This window comes from Syngnathus leptorhynchus, chromosome 19 (assembly GCF_054491065.1).
Source record: "Syngnathus leptorhynchus isolate UIUO chromosome 19, UIUO_Slep, whole genome shotgun sequence".
NCBI lineage: Eukaryota > Metazoa > Chordata > Actinopteri > Syngnathiformes > Syngnathidae > Syngnathus > Syngnathus leptorhynchus.
The window spans coordinates 7284861-7295365 of NC_141213.1; the positions used below are offsets into that span (position 1 = coordinate 7284861).

Below are 10505 nucleotides of genomic sequence, written 5' to 3' on the forward strand. Positions count from 1 at the left end.
AAGCCACTATCATCATTTCTTTCAGCAATTTTTTTATACTGTTAAAACAATATATTTTTTAGACTCCCCTTTTAGTCGTCCTGAGTGGTTCGATCCAATAATTTAAATCAAGCACAGGTGAGCATTCAGGTGTAGGTCAGTAATTGTCCTACCCCTTATGACAGAGGTTGTTGTCGGCGTCCTCAACCACAATTGGATGTTTAATACTTCTAAAAGATGGAAGAGCAGTTGCAAGGTCCAAAAAGTTACATCTGCTTGTTTTTGGAGTGTAAGGCCAAGTTCTCAAAGTCGTGGAAACTCGAGGCCCACCTGTGCAAGCACACAGGATTGGTAAGTGACCTGAAAGAATCATCCAGTGGTTCCATTTTTTTTGGTTTGGTTTTGTCCCCAAGAAACCATTCTCCTGCGAGAGCTGCGACAAAAGTTTCTGCTCCCGCTATGCGCTCACCAGGCATGAGCTCAACCACAGTGGCGAGAAGCCACACAAGTGAGACCCTTGGCATCTCCCCTTTTATCCAAAATTGAAGCTCTGAGATGTTTTCTGCGTTTATCTTTAAGGTGCCCGACAGATGGATGCTCTGAAGTGTTTTTGCGACACGCGGGCTTAAAGAATCACATTGCTCGAGTGCACCAGCACGAGGAGAGACGATACAAAGTAAGATTTTGACACACCCACAGCAGTAGATCATTCCTCAATTGGTCCCTGTCCCCCTATTGGCTGCTACGTAACTTTTTTTTATTTTAATCAGTGTACACAAGACTGCTGTCAAAGCAGCTTCAAAAAGAAATCCCAACTGAAGGCCCACGTGGGGATACATCAAGGCTGTTTGCCTTTTTGGTAAGAGCGCCCACTCGGCTGCGTGAACACCTACGCTTCCAATTGTTTTCCGTTTTAGTTGTCGTTTCGACGACTGTGGCCGGGGGTTCCCCTCGCTTGGCAAGCTGAAGCGCCACGAGAAAATGCATCAAGGTCAGTTTGGAAAGGCATCGTGTTTTCTTTGGAAATGTTTGTTTACAAACTTGATCTGACTTGAAGGTTACTCCTGTGAAAACGAGCTGTGCCCTTTTGTGGCAAAAACGTGGTCTGAGTATCAGAAGCACCGTAAGGCGCACAAAGGTATTATTGGCAGTTGCTTTTTCTCGCAACAGGATTGTATTCTTTTGTTCTTTTTTTTTTTTTTTTTGCAGTTAAGTTGCCATGCCCGGCGTGCGAGAAGCACTTCAACAACAGCTGGTTCCTGCGCCAGCACGAGCTCCACCGCCACACCCTGAAAAAGGCCAGCCTCCCGTGTCCGAAAGAAGGCTGCGCCAAGACCTTTACCCGCCGCTTCAACTTGGACATCCACATCCAGGGGGACCACGAGGGGAAGAAGCCCTTCTGCTGCGCGTACCCCGGCTGCAGCAAGAACTTTACCATGAAGGTAAACTGGAGCTTGTGGACAGTATGCTGGAGTCCTCATGATATAAATCCTCTGTATTAGGAAAGTCTATGGCGGCATGGAGTGGTGCACGATCCTCTTAAGAAAAAGCTGAAGGCAAGACCGCCTTTCCATACATGGTTGAAGCTTCCAGATGACTTTTTTTTTTTTTTACCCCCTATCTTGTAGAAGTTGGATCACAGGAAGAAGCAGCAGTCGTGGAGTGTCGCACCGGCCAAGCTGCAAGCTGCTGAGACCAACAAGCTTGCTGCCAAGTTGCACAAGATTCATTTGGAAGACTTTAAATCTTGAGGCTATTATCATTTGTTTGCCCCCCCCCCAACAAAAAAAAGTTGGCTAGAGAATTTCAGTTTGGGCATTTTTTTGGGGGGGGTTAAAATTAAAACATCAAGTCTACTGCAAAGGCTTCAGTGATTCTTGTCTTTTTTTTTTTTTTCAGGAAATATTTATTATAACAAAAAGGACACATTCACATGTATAAAATTACAGCTGATGGGGCAGCTGGTTGCCATGGTGATGAAGCCTGAGTGCATGATGAGCCAGCCCCAGGTTGTGGCAGCTTTCTAAAATGAGGCCTCCCTCCTTGTAGTCAGCTGGGTCCATTGCAGGAGTTGAATGTGATGTTTTTTTCTTTAATGGAGCCCTGGAATCTACAGCGCTTTGTGAACATGGGTGGAAGGAAATGATTACAGGATACTGAACCCTCACCCGGGAAGCGCTAGAGGGAAGATGACATGAGCGCAGCAATGTGTTGTCCAGCGGCATGGCACAATCTCCTGGTTTTTGGTCCTGGATTAAAATCCCGGCGGAGCAACGCACGCCCGACTTTGTTCTATACCAGGCTGCCGGGCCAAGAGACGACGGTCAGCGCCACCCGGCTGCGCTGTTCCTTCAGCATGGGGACCAGCGCAGAGTGGCTCATTCCCGCCGTGGATAGGCCGTTGACTGCCACGATCATGTCTCCGCACCTGAAGAGGTCACGTGTGATAATGTCAATAAAGGGGAGGCGGCGGCGACGAACGGCGTCTCACTCACTTGAGGCGGCCGTCGTAGTAGGCGGGCGTGCCGAGGACGATGGTCTTGATGAAGAAGGCCTGGTTGCCGTGGGTCTCCTCGTAGCCCCCGACGATGCTGAAGCCCCAGCTGCCGGGGTGGCTCCTCCGCAGGACGATCTCGTGGCTGCTGTGCAAGTAACTGCAGGCCACATGAACCAATCAAGTTGTGTGAAATTGGCCCCTCATTTCTTTCATCCTACCTCGGGAGTCCCAGCCACATGACCCAGGAGGGCGACCAGTTGGCGTCAAATTCGCCGTCGTGACTCAGCAGCCGGTCGCGCTGGCGCTCCTCCACCATGCTCACCTCCAGCACGCGCAGCTGCACCGAGGCCGAGGCGGCGCTGGCTTTCAGGGTGCCCACCGCCTCGCCATGGCTCAGGTAGGTCAGGTCCTGGCCGTTGATGCTCAAGAGCACGTCGCCTGACATCAAGCAAGAATCTCGTCTTCGAAAAATTGCTTGTTTATCGGCATTCTAGGGGGCGCTCTCACCTCGTTTGATTCTTCCGTCCCTCGACAAGCATCCGTGCGGTTGGACGCTGGTGACGAAGATGGGCAGCTCGCCGCTCTTGCTGCCCCGCCCGCCCGCCACCGTCATGCCCAGAGATTCGTGGGTCTCCTTCTTCACAGTGATGTGTTTCTCCTTGCAGCTGACACACTGGGACAAGTCCTGGAAACAGCAAGTCGTCCAAAAACATTTTGCCAGGCAGCTCCAAACATTTTAGATCCAGTCGGATGCGTTTACCCGGTGCGTGCTGGTGCGGGAGAGGTGCAAGGGCAGCAGGCTGGGGCTGGTGCTGTGGTTAGGCAGGAAGTGATCAAGGCAGTAGAGATCTCTGGTGGAGCTGGATTTTGGCGGCGGCAGCGGCGGCGGAGTGCCTTTGCTGGGTCGGCCGATCAGCAGGTGCACGCGCTCGCCGCTAGCCTGGATGATCTGCGCGGCCTGCTCCGGGGTCCCGTGGCGCAGGTCCTGGTCGTTGACGGCCAAAACGCGGTCGTTGCCCCGCAGTCGGCCGTCTTTGGCCGCCAGTCCCCCGTCCAGCAGGTCCAAGACAAAGACCCCGGACTCGTCGGTCCGCCGCACCAGCTTGATGCCCAGCTGCTCCGCCGAGTCACGCTTGTGCAAGGTGATCCTCAGCGACACGGGGCTCGGCGGCTTGCCCTCGGGGGTGGAGCAGGGGGCGTTGGGGACGGCGGCAACGGCAGGCGGCGGCCGCGATGCGCAGCGGCGTTCTCGAAGCACGGTCAGCTGCAGGGTGGTGCACGGTCGCGCCAGCGTGGAGCGGGCAAAACTGTGCGGCACGTTGCTGATGTCCACGTTGTTCACCTTGCCAGACGAAGCCAGGGTTAACGTTTTTGGGGGGAGTAATTATGCCACGCAAGCCAGTGTCGGGTGTCCCTACCACCCCTCCCGGCGAGAGAAAATATCTCATCTCACTTGGAGTATCTGATCCCCCGCCAGCAGCCTTCCGTCCCGTGCAATCACGCCATCCCGGTACACTTCCTGGATGACCACGTTGATGAGGGGCGTCTCGTTGCCGCCCACGATGCTGATGCCCATCTCCACGTAGGGGTTGGCCCTGTGCACCTCCACCGCCGTTATCTCGCCTTCCGGGAGCGACGGCAACTTGACGCAGCCTGGCAAACCGATCGGTCTGAAACGCCCGCTCCAACCAACGGCCGAACTTGATTGTACCTTCTTCCGCAGAAAGAGGAGGAGACTCGGGACAGTCCCAGCCAGAGGAAGTGGAGCTGACTGAGCGCAGGAGGTGGATGCAGGGGTTGCTGAGAGGTCGCTTCACCCTGGGGATGATGCACTCCATCCCCAGCACACCTAAAGGAGCACAATTCAAAAGCAACTCTGTATCCATTTTTGGCACTAACTCACTGTCTTCCTCAGTGCTCTCCTCGAAGGCGGGGTTGTCCAGGCCGGCCTCGTCCGTCCGCGTCGGCGGGTTGTCGCTGCCCAGCGGCGGCGAGGGCGTTCCGTCGCCCAGGTCGGTCTGGGGCGACCGAGGAGATGGCGGAGGACTTTTGACTGCCGGTCGGTCGTCGACGCTCTCCTTGCAGCCGGTCTGCTGACATCGTGTGCCTGGACACCTTGGTAACGCCAGGTAACAGTCACTTAAGCAAAATGGACTCGTGTTTTTTTTAAATATACAAATCTCCAGAGGGAAATGGCACCAAGCAGACGTGGGGTTGTCACTTTCCCCTTTGAATCACCTCATCTGGAGTCCATCCACTTATACACTTGACTCCTGTTACTATCTTGGATCTTTTAAGTCGCTCTGATCTTTATTTAAAAAAGGTTGCGCTAATCCTAGCAAAGCAGGCCTTTATCGGTCCTTCTGGGTTACGGCCGGATTCCAAGGCGTGTGAAGGGAGTGTGGGTAAGAGACAAAAAGAAAAAGAGGAAAAAAAGGAGCAGTATCAGAAAAGCTTGAAAGTGCTCGTTAGCATTAGCCGGTTCATGTAAAATCCCCTTGAAGATGCTCAGTGACAAGTGGATAAACCGTAATTAGCCAGGTGTCAAAACATAGCTGGAGAAAATCAACAAATCACTTTTGAGAAACTCAAAGAACCTAAAATGGTCCAAAAAGACTCCAGGTACTGAGATCCGGAAAAGACGGCAGGCGTGTTCTTCAAATGCATGCAAAGCATCAAACTAGTTTTCCAATTTAATCAGACATTGGCCATCTACTCACCACAAGCCGGGGTTGCCCTTGGCCGTCTCGCAGAAAAAGTGATTGAAAAGATCTCTGCTGTTAAAGTTGCTTAGCATGCTTGCCAGAAGAAAAGTGAGAATGGCGAGGAGCAACTCATGACTGTATGACTTGGGAGCTACTAATCCCTCGTCACATGACCTACGGACCAGTAATCCCCCCCACACCACACCACACCACAAACCTGCTTGAAGGGATCGGAGCACCTGGTCCAAATGGGCCAGGAGCCAAAGAACGTGAATAGAGAAGAACCAGAAGACCCTTTTGAGTGATTTTGAGCGCCCACCTGTGTTTGAGGTGCGCCTCCAGATCACACCTGGGCATGCTGAGCGAGCAGAGGGGCGTCAGCGGGCACGTGACCGACAGCTTGTCCAACAGCTTGTGCACCAGGATGCTGGACCTGCGGCACGCCGCCAGCTGCAGCCGCGTTCGGTCCAGCGGGCAAAAGTCTCTCTCCTGCAGGAAGCTGCGCAGGCATCGGGCGCAGAAGGTGTGGCCGCACGGCGTGTCCAGCGGCCGCACCAGCGGCTGCAGGCAGATGTGGCACACCAGGTCGTCGTCCACCTCCAAGCGGTAGTTGTACAGGTGGTTCTCCCGGCTGCGGTGCACCTGGCCGCATTCGGAGCACAGCGCCTCCGGGGTGGGCTCGACGGCGGCGGCGGGCCCGGAGAGGTCCGCCTCGCAGCCCGGGCTGCCCATCCCGCCGGCTTTCTAGCCCATAAGCGTCACGCGGCGAGGACGGACGCCCCCCCGGCGGGCGGATGATGACGCATCACAGAGGCCAGGCCGCCGCGACCGCTGTTTGGGGAAAAACAAGTGTAGGGCATTTATTTATTGGCGGCAAATACTTTGCGCACGTGAGCCCAGTGTGTCGCTCGCTCGCTCGCACGCCACAAAAGCCCCCAGTTGAGATTATGTATTGCTGCTCCCGTCGTCCACTAATCTGACAGTATAATCTCTCTTTTTGCTCTCGCCCCACTGCAATCTTCCAATGCCACCAGGAGGGAATTATCCGGGATTGAGTAGGAGGGGAAAGCAATAGAAAGGGAAAAGCGGCGCGCTTTTAAGATGCTGAAAGACAAAGGAGATTGAGTCGGACATTTTTCAGGGATTTTTTTTTTTTTTTTTTTTTTTTTTACTCCTCACAATCCAAAACAAATAACCCCAGGTGTTTTTTTTTTTTTTGTGCTTAACTGGGCAAGTGGCTTGGCCCGCTAGTTTAATGCTAACAGACAATAGAGCCCTTTAAAACAACAGTACTCGGTCATATATTCTTTGTCCTTTGCAAAGAGCTATGACAAGAGTTACATTCATGAGGATAACGCAGCATATATGAAGAAATGAACCATTTGATTTTGGCAGTTTCAAGACTGCGTCTTGTGCCCTTTTAAATCTCATTCACAGATAGGAGAGCTATAAAAAGAGAAAAGCAGTGCAAGAAATCAAAAAGAGCATAGAAAAGGCGTAGAAAGGGGGGACTGGGAAGCATGAAAGAGATTAATGGGCTGGAAATCTTGGCGATCAAAACCAAAAATAGCTCAATTTATCAAAGGTGACCTTTCTTTCTTTCTTTCTTTCTTTCTTTCTTTCTTTCTTTCTTTCTTTCTTTCTTTCTTTCTTTCTTTCTTTCTTTCTTTCTTTCTTTCTTTCAGAACCGTTGTGAGGTGTTTCTTCTGTGGAATGTTCCCGAAGCATGTGGATATGCCTGCACATCCAACACCAGGCCGTACTGGCTGAACCACACTCGTCTGGCTCTCATTAGCTCCTGTTGTCGCCATGGCGACCGGGATGGGTACCGGGCCGCCGAGCCCGCTCTCTTCCACGGCGCATGACATCCACGGGATGCTGAAGAAACATGACATGATGATCCCTCCCGCCCTCCACGCTTTTTCCAACCCACCGTCTCTTTTTGTCTCGTCTCCCTGGTTATGGTCCCCGTGACAACCTGTCTCCGCCTTCTCCTTAGCTACCATGGTCCGGCTGTTAGTTATTCCATCTATTTTTTTTTTTTTTTTTTTTTTTTTTTTTTTTTTAAGGATGCTCTCTTTCTTTCTCCTTGGATGTGACTGGCTCCTTGTGTCTCCATCCCCGCAGCTGGACATGAATTAAGCATGAGGACACAAGGCTCCCTGTGTTTTTGTTTAAAACAAAGCTGTGACATCACCGCACCACACTTGTAGACACCAACCAGTGAGTCGCTTGTCACCGATTTGAACATTTCTCAGTTAATCCCAAGGTTGGTGTCATTGCCGTCCTACGTCAATAAAGCCGTCAGACCTAATCTAATCCCACCACAATCCACAATATGTTTTGCTCTTTTGCTCAAAATATCTTTTTGGGCTGGTTTTGTCTACTTTACATGAACAGGCCTGCAAAATGCCCCCCAAAATGTCAATACTCATTTTGTCATTGTCCTCCATCCTGCAGGCTGGCACCTCCACTGCAGTGTCACGATGGAAACGTGAGCATCTGTCTGACTCCATCTCCAAGCCCTCAGCACCAGTACGAAGCCGAGACCCTCATCACGCACACGCACACGCACACGCATACACACAATGACATTGTAGACGTGCACGCAAATGTCATGTTACCTAATCCGGATGCTCCTCCGCGCCTTGCATCTCGGAGGAGGAGAGGTGGATGTGGTGCTGGTTGTGGAAGGATGCGATGGTTAGCGTCTCGCGCCTCAAATCCACGCACTCTCCGCAAACTGACGGCGTCCCTGCGAACCCGCGAGTAAACGCCCACCGCTGTCAATCATCGGAAGGAGGCAGCGCGCGCATCTACTTCGCGAGTGGCTTGAGTAAATATGCCTGCGTGGACTAAAAACAATAACGCGCACACACCCACGTTCCCCCACGTTCCCCAAATATAATTGCTGAGAAAATATGATACAAATAGTATAAACACTCAAGTATTCCTAAATGTTTCTGTGGAGGATTGTTATGAAAAGGAGTTTCAGTTCTCTTTAATGTAGGCTGTATTTTAAAGAAATATAAGTTAGCTCACACTGTAACTGTTTTTTGCACAGAGCCTTTTTGTCTGTCATTGCAAGTTAAGAAAATGAAAATGATGTTGAGATCGACAGCCGAATTCAGCAAAATTGAATATTTACGTCCTCATAGCCATTAAGAGTTTTCGATCAGGCATCATCTTGACTGCCTTCAGGTCCTTAAACGTAGGACCCCGGCGCCGTAAACAAGCTGTCAGTCCGTTTCTCTAAAAGATCAAACAATCAATTTTGAGGGAGTCTTTATCGCTTGACTTGCAACCAACCGCTTTGCTATGACAGAAGAGGAGAAGGAATTGGAAAAGTACGTATATAGCTGCCGTGTCGTTTCATGTTAGCTGTTTGCCCAGTTTGGGTTAAACCGAGACGCTACCGGTCTGCATACTAATGGCGCACGTTAAGCTCATTGGGTTGATTCTTTTGCTTTTTGCGCCCTTTGTTTTCGTCCCATTTGACTTATTTGCGTGTGTTGCAGACGTGCTGTTGAGGAGCTCCTGAGGGAGACCGACAGAGCTCGGTTGAGAGCCGAGACGATGGGCCCCGCAGGATGGTGAGTCCGCCGTTAATGACGTCATTATTGGTGATTACAGTTCAGCCAGGTACAGCCCATTTTTAAACCATGTTTGTGTTCCTTTCTAATCAGGTTAAAATGTCCATTGCGGGGCACCAACAAACGCTTCCTTCTCAACACCCTGCGTTCCACAAGCCTGCAACGTAGGCCCGGCGAGCCCAAAGAGGGACACTCATCGCATGGTCCGAGTCGGAGGTCCCCTAGTGGGAAGAGCCGCAGCCGATCGCCTCCCTCCAGACGGGACGGCGGACGCTCACGCAAGCAGCAGCATCATCATCATCGCGAGGACATCTACAGCGGTGACGCCAAGAGGCGGGACAGAGAGCAGGAGCGGAGTCACAGACGTAAGGGCGAGCGCGAGAGGGACGTGACGTCGGATGGACACTCGGCGGAAAAAGACAGGCAAACGTCAAAGACGAGGACGGGCCACTAGTCCATTGGAACAATAATGGATCCATTTTCCACAGCGAGTCCTTTTTAGGTTCTCGCCTCATTCAAATAAGAAAGTGCTCGTTCAGTAGCTCAGGGAGGATATTGGCGCCAATCACCATTTTGTGCTGATTTTACATTTCAATGCTGTGTTTTGGCAACATTTAAGGACACAAAAAGAGCTGTCTCTCTGGTTAAAAGAGCTCCCGCCATCTGACTTGTTTACACCTTTTATTGTTTGACGTAGTCGGGTAAATGTGACTATTTCACCTAAATCGAGTCCGCTTCGTAAATCGCGTTATCCACGTGGAAGATATCTTCCTTTTGAACTACTTCCTTCCTTTTCCAAAGGATGTTCAAATATAAACGCCATCCAGCCAGCCGCCGATTGGCGTCACATACTCTTTTATTGCGTGTGTGATAGCCCCATTACCATGCTGAGCGCTTTATTGGCTCTGTTGAACAACTGTAACTTCCCAAACTGCCAGTGGCAGTAAAACGGGGCAAGATCCAGATGTCGGGATGAAGTGGGTTACCGTGTCCGTATGTGAGGAGACTGCGCGAAGCGTCACCGCGTCAAAGCGCTCACAGTCGCCACACGCAAAGTCGCTAATTGAGTTCCAGCTTAATCGACTAACCAGGAGAGGCCTTGCTTAATGGGGCCTAACGCGGAGTGTACATAGAGCAAGACTAATGGCCGGCCGGCCGGTGCGAGCGCGGCGCCTCGGAGCTGCTAAGTGCTGTTAAATGAGGCGTTCACATCGGCGTCACGGGCGCAGCGCAGGTCTAATGCGCGCACATGCCCTAACAATTGGCCTAAAATGGTTTGGAAAAGCTGCCTGAACCCACTTTTTTGGGGGAACTCATTTGAACAGTTCGGCGTTGGTACGGCTTTTATTTTGCAAGGTCGGAACTTCTTGTGTTGTGTTCCTATTTCTACCAGTTTGATCCTCCAACTAGAAGTGGAAGTGACCAGCAACTTTTTGTCAATTGAAGATTTTACGTTTTGTTGTGTAAGGCTTGACCTTCATTCCCATTCGCTTGACTCCCAGTTGAAGCCACTTCTAATGACAGGAATTGTAAATAAAAGAGCTTGGATTTGGACTGTTTAACATTGTGAGCCATCTCGTTTTGTCAGGTTTTAACATGTCCATTTCAAGTCGTTTGAACTTTCAATATGTGTTTTTTGTATGAAAACTCGAGGGTCGCTGTGCTGTACACAAATCCAGTGAGTCAACACGTGGCCATATTTACTTTGTTCAATTTAGCGAAGGCTCCGCT

The 10505-nt window shown here is 51.1% G+C and overlaps 3 protein-coding genes across 5 annotated transcripts; 2 read left to right on the top strand and 1 right to left on the bottom strand.

The window, feature by feature from the left end:
- Nucleotides 1–120: 120 nt before the first annotated feature.
- Nucleotides 121–1842, top strand: gtf3ab (general transcription factor IIIA, b). 3 transcript variants are annotated; one of them, XM_085939423.1, is made up of 9 exons: nucleotides 121–330; nucleotides 393–487; nucleotides 559–655; nucleotides 750–838; nucleotides 897–970; nucleotides 1037–1117; nucleotides 1189–1421; nucleotides 1482–1535; nucleotides 1608–1842. In XM_085939423.1, the coding sequence occupies exons 1-9, from the start codon at nucleotides 217–219 to the stop codon at nucleotides 1728–1730; spliced, it is 960 nt and encodes a 319-aa protein (XP_085795549.1). In that variant the 5' UTR covers nucleotides 121–216; the 3' UTR covers nucleotides 1731–1842. The 3 variants fall into 3 exon arrangements, with proteins under 3 accessions (XP_085795549.1, XP_085795550.1, XP_085795551.1); XM_085939424.1 differs by lacking the exon at nucleotides 1482–1535; XM_085939425.1 differs by lacking the exon at nucleotides 1037–1117.
- A 42-nt stretch (nucleotides 1843–1884) lies between these two features.
- On the bottom strand, nucleotides 1885–7944 carry lnx2a (ligand of numb-protein X 2a). Its single transcript, XM_085939422.1, has 10 exons — nucleotides 7806–7944; nucleotides 5501–6012; nucleotides 4380–4591; nucleotides 4188–4325; nucleotides 3930–4129; nucleotides 3237–3818; nucleotides 2984–3161; nucleotides 2695–2914; nucleotides 2475–2633; nucleotides 1885–2407 (listed from the first exon to the last, which is right to left on the bottom strand). The coding sequence occupies exons 2-10, from the start codon at nucleotides 5911–5913 to the stop codon at nucleotides 2272–2274; spliced, it is 2238 nt and encodes a 745-aa protein (XP_085795548.1). The 5' UTR covers nucleotides 5914–6012; nucleotides 7806–7944; the 3' UTR covers nucleotides 1885–2271.
- Nucleotides 7945–8344: 400 nt separating this feature from the next.
- On the top strand, nucleotides 8345–10400 carry LOC147041933 (uncharacterized). Its single transcript, XM_085939427.1, has 3 exons — nucleotides 8345–8528; nucleotides 8700–8774; nucleotides 8868–10400. The coding sequence occupies exons 1-3, from the start codon at nucleotides 8500–8502 to the stop codon at nucleotides 9226–9228; spliced, it is 465 nt and encodes a 154-aa protein (XP_085795553.1). The 5' UTR covers nucleotides 8345–8499; the 3' UTR covers nucleotides 9229–10400.
- Nucleotides 10401–10505: the final 105 nt, after the last annotated feature.